Genomic DNA, 18,434 nt, shown 5'->3' with positions numbered 1-18,434 from the left:
CACGGCCGAAAGGGAGCTGTGAAATATGGTGTTCGGCAATCAGCCGCCACAATCAGTTGTCAGGGCCTGTGGAGGTGGTGGGAGGCGGGGGTCTGCGGCTTGGCTGAACTCAGCAGGGGTCACCGGGGGCCCGAGCGTGGGGGTGAATGAGAGGGTAATGGGAAGGGGTGGCACTGCGAGTCCTGCCAGGGAAGGCGGCGGCGGAGACGGGGGAGCTGTGAGCAGGAAGGGAGACGGAGCATATGCCGGCGGGGGAGGAAGTGGCCCTTCTGGTGGCCCCGCCGTCAACTCTCTCCGAGGCGGAGGGGAGGGGGGGCTGAAGTGAAGCCGCGATGTTCGTGAGTCACTTCGGCAAACAGGAAGGAAGACTTCGACATCAGCGGGAGTAATAATAAAGCAGGAGCGCGCGCATGGGAGCAAACACACGGTGACATTTATCAAGCGGACTGAAAACCTTTAACGCTGTAATTATTCTTCGTAAGACTTTGCGCAATGAATTACACTTTTTATTATTGATTTGCGCAATAAAAGCGAGGGGCTACTCGTTATGTGGCACAAGTAGGACGAGGCGATGACAACGGAGTGGCTGAAAGTGGGAGAGACACCGATACACAACTAATTACACTGATGAAATATTAATCAGAGTGGAACAGTTTGCCATTAATCCGGGAGCCGGGAAGGAGCATCAGTATTCTTCACGCCGTTTCCCTTGAAGCACCATTTGCAATCATTCTGTACTGTAGGTTGAGCAAACTTTAAAATGAAGGCAAGCGTCACATTAATCAGGAGGAGAAACAGCACTGAGCTCCGCATTAAACCTCCATCTACACCCGGCGCGACCTGAGGCCCCATCGTGCGTCCACAGCGGCAGCCACGCGTCGTGTGAATAGCCAGAACGTGATGATTCTAATTTGCAGTGTCATTAATTTGGTATTTACACAGCTATTATAATGAACGACTAGCGCGCGGCGCAAGCGGGGGGGCTGCGAGCGAATACAGGCGAGCACTGTGCACTATTTACTTTGCTGAGAAAGATGGGAGCGCAGGAGGAATAGTGGATAATAAGAGAGTGGGGAATAGGAGAGGAGCAGAAGGAAGAGACAGAGAAATGAGAAAGATGCTGGGGAATGTCAATCACTTACTGAGTAGGTGCAGTGAGGCTGGCGAATGGAAAGAAAATCAATGAAAAAGTATGAAGAGCAGCCAGCTAGGGAGCCTGAACATACGGAGACAGCGAGCGGGCCGAGAGAGAGAGAGAGAGAGAGAGAGACTTTATGCAAGAGGGAGAATGAGTGAGAGAGCGTGGGGAGGGACGAGCGAGCGACAACAAGTGGAACGATGTGCCCTGTGACGGATTACCCAGGGTTCATTCTGCAACCTGGAATTACAGCACCGGGGAAAGATGAGAGCGCCGGGATTGGCTGGTCTCCCTGTCAGGTACGTGCCGTGTCCAATAGCGCGCGGCGAGGCCGCGCCGTCGTATGCGAGAGCGGCACCAGCTGCTATTATGAAGCGTAACGCCACGCGGCCCACTCACGCCGAGGCCGAGGAGCGCAGGGGCGGCGCCCGGGGATGGAGGAGGTTCCTGACACACGCGCTCTCAGTGGGACTGAATGACTCATTCACCAGCAGGGTTGGGACTAACCAGGCGGCGCCTGTTATGGGCCCAGACCGACACAAGGGGCCTTAAGCAGCAAAGAGAAAGTTACGCCTTCAAGTTGTTTCCTGACAGTCCAGAGTTTGATGTGCGCTGGTTTGTTACATCTCAGCAAACACACACGTTGCCATTGTGATGATTCGTGCGCAAAACCGCACATTCACCGCTTGGCATTATAGCGAACAAAGGCGTCGCCTGTTCGCCGCCGCGAAGGGACAGGCTTTGGGTTGAAGAGAAGGTCTCTCCGCCGTCTGAGCAGATCTTCAAAGCGCCGCTCTCTCCGAGGGCCGCGTCCCCGGTAGAACGCGCGGAAACAATGGCTGCTGCGACAAGTCCCGGCCCCCTGCTGGGCCTGTGCACCCCGGCATCCCTGACTCGCTGCTGGACACGATACGGGCTCCAAGCGGTCGACCCTTTCAAAGCCAGACAGCTCAGAGTGTGAACGCGAACCTGTTTGCACCCAGAAGACAAATATAAGAATCCCTAAATAAGGTCTGAATGCATCTGCAGATACATCATATCTGGCGTCTTGGTAGGAATTCAAGGGTGCAGTGTGCAGGCAGATAAAAACAGACTTGCAGGCACACAGGCACAGAGGCACTCAGGCACATAGACATAAATTTGCATGTACATGCATATTATACACACACACACACGCACGCACGCACGCACGCACGCACACACACACACACACACACACACACACACACACCCAGCCAAGCAACGCATACACAGTCTCACCCAGCCTTGAAATCCGTTAAGACTGGAGGATCTTGCAAAACAGCTCATCCATCCTGCTTTTGATCTATTCCCCATCTCCAGCCTGCAAAGTGCAAACTGAGAAAAACAAAAGAGGGAAGGGGACTGCTGTACGTCTCCGAGAGACCAAACAAAGGAGACAACCAGAAACACGCAGATGATGCCGGTGAGCGCAGTCTACTGACGCGAGTCTCTGCTTCCACAAATCCAGGATGAATTTCAATATGTAGTCAGATATTCAGCCCCGGGGAGGGGAGGGTGGTGTGTGTGTGTGTGTGTGGGGAGGGGGGGCTGGACTCTGAACAGGTTGATCATGTATTATTTTTACATTCACTTGCTAAGTCGGTCTAATAGAGTTTGATGAATCACCGTGATTGGCTTTGTGCTCACAATGTGGCCGCATCAGACCTTTGCTTCGGCCGGCGCACGATTTCCTCCAAGATGAATGAATCTCAGTAAAGGAACACGGCAAGGACTCGAGGGAGCACATGTCAAAAGACGACTAATATGATTTGTAAACAATGCCCTTCTCCGGTCCCATGCGCTTACATCAACAGGCATATCGTGCAGCTGACAGCCTCCTCCGCTGTTACATGCCTGCTGAAAATGACTGACTGCGTGATTGTGTCTAACAGAAACAAGCCATTGGATGCGATGAGGTAGAAAGCCTTAGAATCTGAATAGAACCCAGGTAGTTCAATGACAACTAATACAAGCAGACGGTTTGCTTCTATTCTGACCTCTGACCTTCAGGACTGTTGTCAGCACTCGGGACGTTTAACTTTTAACACCGGCAATAAACAGGAGACGAAGACGCTCATAAACGGACGCCGCCGCTCCGCAAGGGAGCGTCTAAAAAGGACGTGGCCTTCACACTATGAGTGCGTTTTTATAGTGGTCGTCTACAACACAACACCACATGTTAACAGGAATCATGCTCTGATACGATAGGAAATATGATCAAATGATCGCATGCACTGGAGAGATTGAAGCAACATAAAAGAAGCTGCGACTCAAGGGGGGACTGAACATACAAAACGAAGAGAGCGTGGAGAGGCTGTTTAAGAAACAGACAGCGAATATTGGGCTTCCTGGTTGATGAATCCAGGCTAAATGACCCACGGCCCGATGTGGAACGAGCATCTTAAACCTCCATTGTCAAATGCGCAAAAGACGAACTGTGTTCAATGCACGATTTGAGCGAATGAACGTCCGACTTCACACAATAAGGGAACGTTGAACAAATAAAATACCGTAAATACAAACAGGAAACCTGAGGAAGCAGAAGGTTTATTCTCCAACACACTTTCTTGCCGTTTGATCTGATCCTCAGAGATATTCTCCAACTTTTCAGGGAAGATTTTCTTTAACTGTGAAATACAGCAGCCGCTCTGCACGCTGGCAAAGCGTCGCCGACTTCATACCGCTGCTCTTTCTTTTCCCCTGCTGGCAAGTAACAGTTTTCCATCCCATTCTTTGTCCCTGTGTAGCCGTTGCTGTATACCTCCTTTGTTGACGGCGGGATTGGACACCGGGGGCTTTTCTTTTCACATATTTTGAATTTCACAGCCATTTTTCAGAATCCTACAGAACAATTTCCTCCCCGAGCTGCCGCCGATAAAGGCACATGTAAAATGATTCGTGGCCAAACTCAATTTGCAGGTCAGGAATTTGTGTATAACACCCGAGCACCTTCTGTTAGGAGGCCACCTGGAGCAGCTTTATATCTAATTAAAGCCGCCACCTTTTGGGGCGCACAACTTTGTGTGATTAATTCCGTCCAGCTGTGTGACACCGCTCCAGCACTCGCTCTAATACTGTACAGATGACTCCAGCCCACGGAAGGAGAAGGTGCACAGCTGGCGGCGCCCACGCGGCCACAGAGCCTCAGCTCTGAAACTCCGGCCTTAGTGCAAGTAGCAGCTCTTGCATATGGAATCCTATGAGAAGCCTGAGGCACAAAAAGATCCAAGTCTTGTCACAGTGTGCTGAGATACTCGACTGCTATAGTAGTGGGAGGAAACTGGGGGTGAGGGTGAAGTAGTACCCCCCCCCACACACACCACCCACCCCCTCATTCCTTTCCTTGTCCCTTTACTTGCCTTTATGCCTCACACCGAGTGCATTTGCAGTTATAGTAATAATGTTCTCAAAGGCGTGGTGACAGCAAAGATAAGGGGAGGGGAGGAAAAAAGCTGATTGCTCTAATAAACATACGAGAAGCACGGACAGGAAATAATAAATCCAACAGGGAGAAATAAAGCAATGATGCCACCGGTTCCCCCTATAAATGAAGGAAATCCTGCGTAAATAATGCAAATCATGAAATCATTTCATGCAAATTGAAGTAGTGCACATGCAGCGTGTGTGTCAGAGAGCGTGGATTTGCGGCATTCCCGGCGTTCCATGTCTCCCTCCGCCGCTGGGAAGCAGAGGCCGCGGCTGCTGCTCGGCGCCACCACCAAAGACCTTGACACAAGGACGCCTGGGTAATTTGGCTGTGGACGTTAAAAATGATAATTCTGGAAATTCAGAGAGATTCACCATAAGCACGGAGAAGTTCCCTGAAAGGTGAAACAGTAAAAACGTGTGGGAGGGAGTCACTGTTAAAGAGAGATCCAAGGGTAAAGACAGCGATTTGCAATGATGGGCTATTTACATGAGAGGATCAGATGGCGCGAGCGCTGGCTGCTGCTGCACAGGCATAATACAGGAAATGGAGCAATGGATTTGACTGTGGGCTTCAGAACGTGGCTACAGGATTCTCCACCTGAGCTAAAAACCTAATCAGTTCTTTGTATTTAGGCGATTCACTCCTCGCGCTGCAGCAAACCGTAATCTACCCTGATGAAAGGGAACACATGATTTCTATTTTAGTCAATCTGCCAGTGGTAATTTGGGCAGCTTGTGCGTTTGCCTAAGGAGGAATGGAAATTCAATGAGGAAAAAAAAAAAAACGCACACACATTTTTAACTTATGTTGATGGGATTAGAGAAGCAGAAGTGAGGAATGTGGGAAAACTGTGCAGCGTCTGGGTGAACTGGTCCGGTCCCAGTCCCAGTGACGGGCATTTGAAGGCTGTGGCAGCTCGGCTCAGTTCAGTCCTGTGAAGCTTCGCAGCACAAGCTGCAGCCCAATCAGAGCCAGCTGATTTTACCACGCACCTGCGTAATGAGGGGCATCAGCTTTGAGGCACGCCGCCGCCGGCTCCGTCGGCTGCCGTACTCGGAGCCGTCTGCCTGCTGGAGCCTCTTCCTGCCTCTTAAGTGCATCACCGTCTCCATCTCAGGTGGTTTCCATACTCAGAGCTGCTAAGTGCCAAATTATGTTTGCACGTCTGCTTGAAAGTTTCCATTTTTTATGTTACTTTTATTCCACTAATGGTCAGTTTCTGAATTAAATTAACATTGACAATTTTTGTTCCGTCCTTGAACTTGGACATGACGGGTCCTGAACTCTGACTTTTTGAAACCTTATAAACAAAGCTCAAATTAAACTCGTAAGCTCCTTCTTATTTTATTTTAAGTGGTATTTGCAGTTTTTGCCAGGTACGTGTACTTCTACTTCACTCTTGTGTCTTTGTACTGCTGCCACTTCTGTCTACGCCAAAGCCACCAATAAGTGCCTTCATTACAGAAGTAATTAGTGATCCTCTGGTCTCCAAAAACTGCAATGGACACTTGTGTGTGTGCGTGTGTGTGTGTAGCCGGTAATCGCACACAGACAGACAATAAATAAAAAGCATAGATGGGGACACAGATGCAGCCATCATACCACCCCATCTTCTGAGCTTAGAGCTGTAATAGCCAACAGCTTGCCTAGCTCAAACTGCAATAATTACTCATTTTACAGCTTCCTCCAATTAACAGGCAGGCTGCTGTCAATGAGCGCCACACAGGAAATGAGGACTCGTCGTGGGAGGCCGGGGGGGGGGGGGGGGGGGCTGCGCAAGACACTGGATGGCTCTGACACTATGATGCGTTCTGTGGTGTGGCTCGCTGGCCGAGGGCGCTGTGTTTGTTTTGGAAAAAGACTTGAGCCGCTGTTAAACACGCATAGATGTCGGTGGCGGTGGCAACGGCGGCCTCGTGATGCACGGAGCCAAGAAGCAGGCAGTGGAGGCTGGCACACACACACACACACACACACACACACACACACACACACACACACACACACACACACACACACACACACACACACACACACACACACTGAACCGGTGTCAGCTGGTGGCCTCACAGCTGTCACAGCACCCGGCGTCGTAATGGAGCGGTAGCAGCTCTCGTGTTTACGATTCTCCGGACGGAAAGCAAAGCGCTCTGAATCTGCTCGAGACACGCGAGCGCGAGTTAGGAAACTGTTCCTCTGGTCCCGGGGAGAAGAAATGATCTGTGTGTTCAGAGGCGCAGATTGAGTTGTTGCAACTATTTGTATAAATGCGGAATGATTCACATTTATGGCGCACCTCTGGTGTTCACGCCATCTGGAGAACAAACCCCCGGAAACATGTTCAGAGACTTTATCCGGATGAATACAGCATCGCTGGTGGACGAACCAGAAGGATACAGAGGACTATGGCGGCTTTTCTTAGAATAAAATGATTAGTCATTCCAATAGAATAGAAGGAAAGGCTTTCAGTGATAAAGGTAAAATACTCTTCTATAAAAAAGGACCCTGACTGTTCCTGTCTATGCAGAACAGCTTCTGCCTCCAGTTTTTCTCCCTCATCCTCTCTTCCCACTCCCCTCTGCTCCTCCTCTCCTCCTGTGTGGGTTGTCACGGTTACAGGTTCCAGTGGTTCCTCAGCCAAAGCGGGGACAATGCTACGCCAGCTCCTTTACGCCACCGTGACTGCCTTAGCGGCTGCCAGGACAGGAGCAGTTGGGTAATTTACTCCCGTCTGTCAGAAATAAGCAAACATTATCGCCCGGCGCAGTCACTTTGTGCTGCGGTAACAAGGTAAACGAAGCCACTGTCATCACGGTTCAGGACTGAAGCAACTGCCAGATCAACAGGAGACGGATCTGGATCCTTGCAATCTATGCTTTTAGAGAAATACTAAGCACAAGGCACATTCAAAGAGTGGTGCTGATTAATCACTGGGCCGTAAAGCATCAGTACTGATGGTTAGCTCAGCTCCATGGGCCACAAGCACTGGGATGTGGATGTCCAGGAATCAGAGTAGAGGCCGAGTTCCTCTTTCAGTTAAACCAAAACGAAGGACCCCAAGGATCCACACGTCACATCTGACCCGTGTGAGTGGGCAGAGCGCCTCCCTTCTGATCCCTGCCAATGCCCTGGCACCTCCAGAGTCGGCCTGGCCCCAGCGGCGCGTGGGTGGGCAAACAACAACCCCCCAAACGCCTGCCCCACTAATGCAGCTGGCACGCCTGCTTTATAATACTTCTGCTTGGAATCATCACATTAGGCCGGATAACATTATCCTTCTGCTTGACTGGCCCGGTGCCAGCGTAAAGAGGGGACACACCGGGAGACACAGACAAGGTTAATAAAGGCAGATGGGCCGCTGTCTGTCTTTGTAACAGGTTACTTAGGCGGAGTTCCTCTCACGGCGAGGCAGCAACGCGAGGCCGGCGTGGAGATTATCCTGCAGCAACTGAGAGGGTTCAAAACAAAGCTGTGTGTGTGCGTGTGTGTGTGTGTGTGTGTGTGTGTGTGTTGTCATAACACAATTACAGCAGCAACTTAAACGCTGTAGATAAGAACAGCTATACTGTATCTCACACAATGGATTATGGATAAGTTAATAACCCAGACACAGAAGCCGGGGCAGTGGGCAGTCAGGATGAGAGACAGGTATTTCCAGGGACACGCCGTGGAGGAAGGATCAACCTACAGTAATGGATTACAATTGTAATCAAACATCAGACGCTTGAAAGAGGAAACAGAAAACAATCTAACAGGAAAACTAGCGACAGCACACACACACACACACACACACACACACACACACACACACACACACACACACACACACACACACACACACACACACACACACACACACACACACACCGATAACATGAGGAAGAACTACTCAACTCGTCATAGCTGAACAAAGGGCCCGGCGTCTGTTTGCTGGGTTGCGTGTGCGTTTGCAGGCGAGCGCCACAAACCGGCCAGATGTGCGTCGCCTCTCGTCACTTTGGAATTCATAAGCGGAGTGGACAAACCTGATTAAACGCGCGCGCTGCCAAACGCAGCCCCGCCACATGCAGACATCATCAGATCCATTAGAACACTGACACTAAAATCACATCCCCACAGAGGTGCGGTCCTGGGCTATAAATCCAAAGCCATTTGCTGCTTTCGTTCTTTCTCACGTTCTCCTTTTTGGCAAAAACCCGAAAGATTTTTGTGTTTGTCATCATGCTGCAGTGCAGTTACAAACACAACCATATGACACAGCCTCTTTGTTCAGCTTGCTACATCCTTAAACGGGCCGGAATGAAAACTCAACACATTTACTTGTGTAACTCATCCAAATATATTCTCTACTTATTCACTTTATATTCCCATCACCAGGATCGTCTTGTTTACGTCAGACACAGATTTCACACAGACCAATATCTGTCACAACGCATGAGTGGGCAAAATAAAACCATACCTGTTTGGTGACTTGTATCAAAGATGGCATCTCCATAAATATTCTAGCACCGCAGGTTACCCGGCGATTACCATAAAAGTAAACGCAACCGCGGCGAGGTTATTTCTCTGGGCCCACGTCGCTATCGCTCAGCTGCTCACAGCTTTGCTCCGTTTTGTGGCAGCGTTCTCCGCTGCCTGGCTTCCATCCATTACCCGCACAGAGCCCGTACTTTGTTACCTGGAAAATCAAGCCCGGTTTTTATGGCGGGCGACGGCTCGGCTCCGCTGGAGCGTTCGAAGATGCTGCTGATGGATGGAACGGCGTTCGGTGGCAGGACCCGACCACTGCAGCTTCATTAGGAGATCAATAAATGAGACTTTCATGATTTTGATAGCGACTGATCAAATGGGCCTTGGGATGATTTTTTGTTTGTAGATGACCTGCATCTGTCTATTTTCCCCTTTGTGCTGGTTTCAATAGAGGCTGGAGTCCCTCAAGGATGGGTTTCGGGTACAAACTCTAAATGTCATCTTCTCTGTAACACCAGACAGTAAAATACTCCTAATGCCTCTTTAATTCCAGTAATCACAGCCTTAGCTATCAACCTAACACGAGCAAGGTCCACGAGGACCGACACATCTGTAAAAACAGCATAATAGCCGAGAAGCTGTTATTATCCATAAAAGCATGTTTCTTTGAGCCCTCAAAGGGGCGTCTTCAATATTTAATTTCGTCCTCGGGTACACTGACACTGCGCTAGTACAGTAGGATATTGGGGATTATTTGCACCGAAAGGTATCAGTGAGAAAGTGTTTCCACGGCTCCCTGCTGTACGATGCAGCTCGGGTTACATCGCCGCCATAAAGGCGAGTGCAACATTTGCCAGAAGTAGTGGCCTACTGGGATCAGCGCTGCGCTGGAGTGCTTTGTGTTCAGCAATAACAATTATATTACGGCCAAAGTCTATCTGAACAGAAAATGGGTGTATTAGCGCGGGTCACCTCAGAAATACCACGCTATTTATATGCAAATTCCCCCCGAACCAATCACATGGGCTTAATGCTTCCACTGCACGTGTTTGTAGGACCCGGGGGTGGGGGGGTGGGGGTTACTTTACCTGCCTTAAGCCATCCTTGCTGTTCTGCATGATCCTCAGCGCGTAGTTGGACCGCTGGCCCTTGCTGTTGAACTCGATGTGGCCCGTTAGACCTTCCAGCTCTACCTATGCAACGCAGAGACGGCGGCGCGTTAGAGGTCGTCCATCAGAACCCGCCGCCTCCTACGGATACAGCTCCGGGGCAAACCGGCTTGAAATATGCCAAATTGGTAACAATAACGTGAAGACAATAAGGACGGTAATGTCTTCAATTTGCTGCAAAGTAGAGGCGCTATCAGTAATGTCCTTAGTCAGTGAGCGGGGAATACAAACTGTTTGATATCGAACAAGTGTCACATTTAAGTGTTCGATAGTCCAATCACTTAGAGCGATTCCTCCCTATTAGGAAAAACACATTGTATTCGCTGCCAGCCCAGTTTTATCTCAGCTCCTCCATTGTGTCGGTAACGCAGACGCCAGATAAACTGACCCCGTGAAAAGGGAGTACAGCTTTAAAGGAACGCAGGCGCCCCGTTATTATCTGCTGTCAGTGAACACATCTTGGCTATAGAATAACTAATTAAAATACAGAAGGGGAGCGATAATGAAGATATCAACAGGCTGCCTATGTGACACTCTTTAATTAATCCCGCTCTTCCCTCCTCTCACTCTGAAACACCAGCAAAATAGAATAAAGACATTAGAAAAATTTATTTGATTTATTTGCTTTACATATGATGCTTAGCACAAAGACTGAGAGGAGCTAAGCAGATTCCGATATTCTACTATTACAACCAGGAGGCCGCTGCTCGTGGCCGAAGCTGTTGTTAAACAAACAAGATATTAATTAGCGTGCGTCAAGGCTTCAGGCACGAAATGGCTTTAATTAAATGACGCCAGATAGTAAAGGCGTAGTTCTGTGACACGTCCATGTAATAATCTGTATTTCAGGCAGATCCCAGCATGTTCATGGTCTCAGATGGATCTAATGACCAGGTTTGAGGAGATTCTGCAGCTTGTTTCCCCCCTTTAAACTAACCCAGTGCTTCATGTTTACTATACATTAAAGACATCTGTGCTTTCTCGCCCTGCGTTGGCCCGGTGGAGGCAGTCTTACCATCCTCAGGTAATTCATCAGGCTGGTGCCGTGCTCCCAGATCTTGGAGGACTTGCAGGAGAGCTGAGTGGCGCCGACGTTCTGGCTGCGGTTCAACTCCTGGACTGCCGCCACTACTGCGTACACTGCATCAAAGAGCAGAGCGGAGGAGAGCTGCAGAGGGAGAGGAGGAGAAGAAGGTGAACGCATCTCACCCACACGCACACACACACACACACACACACACACACACACACACACACACACACACACACACACACACACACACACACACACACACCTGCAAGAACTCCAAACTCACACACACGTGTCGGCGCTGAGCGGTCAGCGAGGGGTTAACCCATCCCCGGAGTGACAGTGAGATTATTCTATTAGATCATTAGAAAGACTCTGATCTGCTGACAGCACTGAAAAACAGATCCCTCTCTCCGTCTACTGGAGAGACTCTGTCCTGCCTCCTCTTATCCCCCGTGAAACCGCCGCACCCCGACCATTCCAATTACTGCATGCCTCTTTCAGTCGGAGCCAGAAAACAGTGGGAGAGGCAGCTTTTCCCTCTCATCTCTCCTGTACAAACAGCCTCATCGCCGTCGCTCGCGCCGCATCCTGCTATGTACATTTGATTAAAATGCATGATCCCCCCGCATTAAAAGGTGGGGGCAGGTCCGGGTCCCTGGGCACCGATGGAGGCCCAGGAGAGAGAGACGGTGGCCGCTCAAACACAACTACAATGGGCCATTTCCCTGTGATGCATTATAACCTTGAATTGGCGAACTTAATCAGCGGATTGGACACATTAAAAGCAATTTGGTGGACAAACACAGACCCCTCCACCCCCCACAGCCTTTACAACCACGTCAGTTCAGCTTAGCTTTGACATGAACCCTCCTCTGGGTGATGGGAGGAGGCAAAGTCAAACTGATAAATCAGCGCTGCGCTGTTCTGCGAAAAACATAATGTACGGCAGCAATTTCAAGGCACATCCTGCTTTTTCCACTATAACCTGAAATGTGAAGCCAATAATGTCATGGCATTTACTCATCTTTATTATACTCTTAAAGTCCTTCCCTTTTATGCTACCTCTACTTTTGCTCGTTATTTTTCTCTGTTAGCATTTTGAGCACCTATAGGGTCAGACAGTTAATGTTAGAGGAGTCGTATACTGGAGCGGGTCCGGGTCCCCTGCGCTGGGGTCGTTTCCAGACGCTGGAGAAAGTTTGCTCGTCGGGGCCCAATTTGGAAAGCGCGTGGTTTTGGCTCGAGAGCCGTTGGCCCGCAGCTGATAACCCTGATAATAAGCCGCCGCGCGCAATCACGCCGCGGCTTCATAATAAAAGGGATCGACGGGCTATCTGGACTCCACGCGCATCAGTATCTGACGCTATTAAAGGTAGATTTTATCCCGCTCGGCAGATGCTGTTTTGACAGTTTTTCATAAACACAGACGACCCGCGGCGATCTCCAGCTCCTCCATTGCACGTGTAAGCGATCTGTGCGCCACAATAAATAAATAAATAGAGGATAATAAACCAGGCTGCGTCTCGAACCGTCTCGCCTGTGGTTTGGTTTGATGTTCTGTCACAGACAAAACAACCCCAAACCCACGTCTTGTGTAGCGTTAGCGCACCTGCTGCGTTGCGGCCACACATAAAGGACAAGGACTGCGCATGGATCCGTGCAGCTACTCCGCCCGATGCTCATTTGAACGTATAAATATCACCAGAGAACACCGAGGTATTTACAGGCAGCGTGACGCCTCCCGCGAGGCCGTCGCCTCCGCTGAATTCACCCACGGAGCGTCCGCAGCGTGTGCTCTGTTACTGTATGTAAACGCCTGTGATCGTGGACTCGTCTTCACCTACGGACGCATTACACCGCGCAGAAAAAGGACGCGGAGCCCTCGGTAACGGCGTCTGCAGACCTAATTACTGTTAATACAACGGCAGCGCATTATCGTGGGCATGTCTAAAAGGGTTGCTTTCATGCTTCGCTGTCATCAGTCTGTATTCTCTCTAGCTATTAGTGAATTAGTCACGAGTCCTAATTGCCACGCGCTCAGAAATATCTGCAACATAAACCTGTTATGGAGGCAAAAAAAACCCCACAAAGATATTTTCACGGCGTGTTCAGAGTTCTCAACCTGTTTCCTATCCAGCTTATTGGAGTCATTTCATATTATCTTAACTTCAAACGTGAAGAGACGCTATTCATTAATTGAGTTTTTGGTATAAAAACCCTGAAGACGACGAAGATTTGCCACAACAGCAGTTTGCATGGGTTTTATTGGTGTTGTGGATTGTTATTACACCTGTTCTAATCATCTAATTATATATTTATATTTGTATATACGTGTGTTTATATGTACACCGTTAAAAAATTCAGTGTAAGAGTCGCTGGTGTTGGTCTCGTTATTCTCCCAATTTTTACAAGTGATACTTGTAGATAAATTGGTGAGAGTGCTTAGCCTTGGGACGGATGATTGGAGTGTCAGATAATCCTTGTAAATGTTGCTCTCATAAACAAGAGTCATTTGCACATAGATAGCGCTCATCGCATTTACGCAGGTCATTTACGAGACTTTATCCGCCGAAGCCTTCTGCTGGAGACAGGGCCTCGCTCGTAAAGCGAGGGGTGAAGGTCGCGACGCGAGCGCGCGGCCGCCGCCGTCGCACGGCCTCCCTCGCATGAAAAGCACCCGCAAGCCAGCGCGACGCCCACGCGAACGGCTCCTCGCGGCTCTGCGCACTCGCGAGTCTTTAGTCGTTTATCAGCGATCGTTACTCGCCGTTTAGAAGTCACCCATTGAAATGTTGCGGAGCGAAGCGTTTGAACCGGCGAGCACGAGGCGCTGTGGGGCACGAGCGGTGGGTGGGTTGAGGTGGACGCTGTGACGGAGGAGGGGGGGTAGGGGGGGGGGGGGGTGCTCTCGTTCGCGTTTCTCTGAAGCCCGTTTAACGAGGAAGATGCCATTAGAAATGCAATAAGGAGGGTGCAGAAGGCTGCTAATGAGCTGCCTGGGAAATAACAACTGCCTTCAGCAACACCTGCAATTATAGCACTTAACTGGATAAATGGCATCCTTATATATTTGTTGTGTGCAACTGACTTTAGTGGCTGATTGTGAGATTCAGCAGCGTAGAGGAGTGATGCCTGGGTAGAGTACGGCCTGTTAGTACTTGCTGAGTAAAACAAATGCTTCATTCATTATTCGTGTGTGTGTGTGCGTGCGTGCGTGCGTGCGTGCGTGCGTGCGTGTGTGTGTGTGTGTGTGTGTGTGTTGCGTTGCACTAACTGGGGTTCCAGCAAAGGGCGCATGGTCACAGTTCTCTTGCCAGGAGCGATTCAGGCTTAGCACAAAATCCTGGAAGAAAGGATGAGTTTTGTTGAAGACTGAAAATCCGACAATGTTGACTCGTTGGTCCACCACATCATCCAGTCGTAGTAAGGAGAATTCCTGAGGGGCGAGATGACAGAGAGAGAGAGCGAGAGAGAGAGGGGGGGAGACAGGCACCGTGATTAGATGAATGCTGTCGGCTTATGGTGCAGCTGAACCACCACGGCGGCGGTGAATGATATATTCAGCGTTTGTCAGTAGTAGCCACATTTGTATCAAATATAATCTGTCTCACTCAGTTTCATTTCCCAATAATCCAGTTTATTTATTGACGTGAAAATGCTGCAACGATTGGCTCATTCTCATTATTCAGCTACACACCACTACACAAACATCACACAGTGGCCACAGGCATTTTCTGACATACAGGTCAGCGTATAAAAACTGGGTTGCAATGCTATGGGGCGAGAGAGAGAGAGAGAGAGAGAGAGAGAGAGAGAGAGAGAGAGAGGGTGAGGGAGAGAGAGGGGGGCATAGACAGACTGGAGGCAGGAAATGTGTGGGGGGGGGGGGGGGGGGGGGCACGGACAGATAGATAATTGAGGAAGTGAGATAGAAATCCATGGCATATTGAAATGCTCCAGGTTGAAGGGAGGAATGAAATGCAGGTATTTGCTATTTGGCTCCTTTGCTCTTGGGACGAGCTCGTTTCCCTCCCCCCGGGGAACAGTAGACGGGAGCCGGGGGAGACAGGGATGCGAAAAGGGAGTAAAGAGAGGAGGTGGAGCTGTGACAGGGGACGGACGTCGTCTGAAGGTTAATGGAGGTGTCAGAAGCCCTTTGAGTCCCCCCTCAGGTGGTAGCCTTTGCCTGGCAGACAATTCGTGCCATCTAGGTTATGACAGCCAGACCAGGCCCAGTGTAACTATCTGTCTATGTGTCACTGAGGCTGAAAATAAGAAGTTGAAGGGCAGGAAGGTGATGGAGCAGGGACTGAGGTTGATTTAAGTGTGAGGGAAAATGAATTGAAATAATTAGATGTGCTGCATAAAGCACTAAAAGGGAAGAACTAATCTGTTATGTTGATGAAGGTGGTAAAAGACAGACTTTCCTGCTCTGTAAAAACCCGCCTCGCGTGTGGTTTCAGCCCGGAGGGTCAGGTCAACATCTTATTAAAAAACACACATCAAAAAACCAGAAGCAAAGAGAAAGCTTGATTGGCTCCCGGAGATATCAAAGCTTACACTTCTGGGCTGCGATGGAAAAATGAAAAACAACAGAAAAAAAAAAAACTGTCCTTTTTCATCTGTAAGAGGAAAATGGATGGGAGCGGATTAGGCAAATCAGATAATGGACCTTCAGACAAAAAGAGTGAATAGGTCAGCGAATTAAATAACTGATAAGGAGGAAGGTGGAAAAAGCTCTTAGACCAAAGGGAGATCAAGCATGAGTCACTCCAGCGTGCAGACACCAGAGGAGGGACTGCGTCGACGCAGGAGGCATCGACCGTGTGTGGGAGGCTCATCATCCCCAACGCAACGCCGACCAGGAACCAGGGAAACCTACACATGTAGCTATGCAGGCATCTCATGCGAGGTGTTAACATACTGTACTGTATGTAGATTCATGGTTCAAGGGTGTAAAGTCTGTATATATTACGTGTATCTGAAGGAATGTTAACCCTATGTGGACCTAAATCACAAACCTTGGATCAGATTCTTCCTTGGAGAAACTGGCCTCTCACACTCTGTCGTCCTAAAAGCATGAGCACCTACTGTAAACTGGCCTCCACCAGCAAATGCACCAACCCCAAAACCTCCAAACCACCAAACTAAAGACATTCAACAGCAAAATGCTGCATAATGGAAAAGCAATAGTTTTATTTCCAAGCATCATCTTAATTGAGGTGGAAAAACAAGTGTAAGACACGTTTATTATGTTCTTTCCTGATTAGAAATAATCATTTCTCCACATTAGAAAGTCTGAGTGCTGTTATAGCGGCGTTTCGGCGTCGCGTCTCCTAATGACTGGGATAATGATCTAATGGCTGCGCTGTTGAGTATGAGAAACATTATTCAGCAAAAAACTGATACGCGGCTCTCTTGATTGAGCATTTTCCTTTTGAATAGAGCTGCTTGAACAGTAGCAGGGGATTTAATTGCAGCCCTGGAACTGAACATGCAGCATGAGTCTAGATCAAGAGGGGAGAGGGATTAAGGAGCGCGCCGCTGTTTTAACTGAGATGCCAGGTGAAAAAATCTGATTTGACAACATCCTCTGTTTATTTGGTTTTATCATAAATGTAAAGACCGCAGATGAACTCTCTGGGCTTTTTGTTGATACTGCTTGTGTTTTTATCCCTTGTGGGGCCTTGTAAGCCTTTTGGGACTGGCCATATAATTACTGGCTAAGTGTACTTTAATAGATCATTAGAGGCAGAGCTGTGCAAACGAGCCTATCATTAAGCGTGCCCCTCAAGGGTGCCTCTATGTATGCAGTGAGCGAGCGCACGCACGCACACACAAACTGTGGAGCGGCCGTGCACGCGCGTTGCCCCGGTTACGCAGGTTCCGTGTGCCCGCGAGCTCGCCGAAGAGCGAGGGTCACGAAAATAACCGCGGGGCGAGTCTGAAGGAAGAGGCACACGTGGAAGTACAGAAGCGCCCGGCAAAATCCCTCCACGCGGGCAATTACGCTCCCTCGCATGCGAAGTAGGTGGTGCGAAGCGGGCAGTAACAAAAAGGCAGCGATGGAGAGAGCGGTGGAGGAACCGACTGTCGCCACTGAAGGGGTGAAAAGGGCATAGGAGAATGATGACGAGGGTGAGGAAGGGGGAGGAAGGGCTGGGAGATGAGAAGGAGAGGGTGAGAGATTAGTTGACACGACCGAGAGCCTAAAATAAAATAAAAAAAGAGGGGGGGGAGAAAGAGGGAGCGACAGGGCATAGATGAGAGTTTGAGCCGGAGCGAGGGTGGGGGGGGGGGGGGTGGTGACAGGCCAGCCGAGGGCCCCCGACACCGGCTGTCACCTGGAGATCAATCAGCAGCCGGGCCCCGATCCGGCCGAGCAGAAACTGCGGCTCCGCCCTCCCTCCCTCCCGTCTGAAAACACACGACCGGGAACAGCATCCTGGGTCTGAACCAGGCGCCTCCTGGTGATCCAGCATTAGACTTCGGCTTCTGCTTGGACCACATCGTGACTGACTGAAGGAGGCTCGTGTCATTGCGGTTGACTCATTCTGCTGGTTTGAGCAGCTCCGGCATGAATGGACTTTTGACATTTGGATCGGACGTCGGCGGATGTCAAATGAGTCATATCAATTAGCACGAGCTGCGCGTCTGGTGACTCACTATCACTACTGTATCTGCAGTGTGTGAATCAAATGAGCATTGAGGATCAGACGTGCAATGTTCTGGCTCCCAGTCAGACATAAATGTTCGGACAGTGGCCCCTTCCTTTAAGTGTGGAGTGGGTGGTTTCCTGTGATGAACCGGTGACCTGTCCGGGGTGAACCCCACCTCTACAACACAGAGGAGAAAGCGCTTCAGAAGATTAATGAGTGAGTGAGTGAATAGATTTTCTCTCGCTTGGGAGCAGTGACTCAAGCTGAAACACTATAATACATTACAGTATGTTGTTTTATTTATTGCTATGCCAACTACCTTAGCCAGGAATTGGTTTCGACGCATCCAGAGCAAATCCAGTGTTTTTGAGCAAATGTAAATTAGGCCGTTATAAAGAGATTTCCTCAGTTTCCTCAATCATCACGGTGGTAAAGACATTATTTTCGCTCTGTGAATTTGTCCTGGATGAGGACAGAAGACAGTCAGGAGGCGATAATCATCAGTGATGATTTA

The 18,434-nt window shown here is 49.5% G+C and overlaps 1 protein-coding gene across 3 annotated transcripts in view; it reads right to left on the bottom strand.

Annotated features, from left to right (window-relative positions):
• grik4 (glutamate receptor, ionotropic, kainate 4) overlaps nt 1-18,434 on the bottom strand; it is a 181,289-nt gene that overhangs the window by 25,689 nt on the left and 137,166 nt on the right. For all 3 annotated transcript variants that reach the window (XM_041073539.2, XM_041073541.2, XM_029171198.3), the window contains 3 exons: nt 14,536-14,697; nt 11,244-11,396; nt 10,148-10,252 (listed from right to left, as the gene is read on the bottom strand). In XM_041073539.2, the coding sequence (XP_040929473.1) occupies nt 10,148-10,252; nt 11,244-11,396; nt 14,536-14,697 (420 nt within the window). The remainder of the gene's footprint in view (nt 1-10,147; nt 10,253-11,243; nt 11,397-14,535; nt 14,698-18,434) is intronic.

This window comes from Betta splendens, chromosome 13, assembly GCF_900634795.4.
Source record: "Betta splendens chromosome 13, fBetSpl5.4, whole genome shotgun sequence".
Classification (NCBI taxonomy): Eukaryota; Metazoa; Chordata; class Actinopteri; order Anabantiformes; family Osphronemidae; genus Betta; species Betta splendens.
The sequence above is the reverse complement of the archived record's forward strand: the minus strand, read 5'-3'. Positions and strand labels throughout refer to the sequence as shown.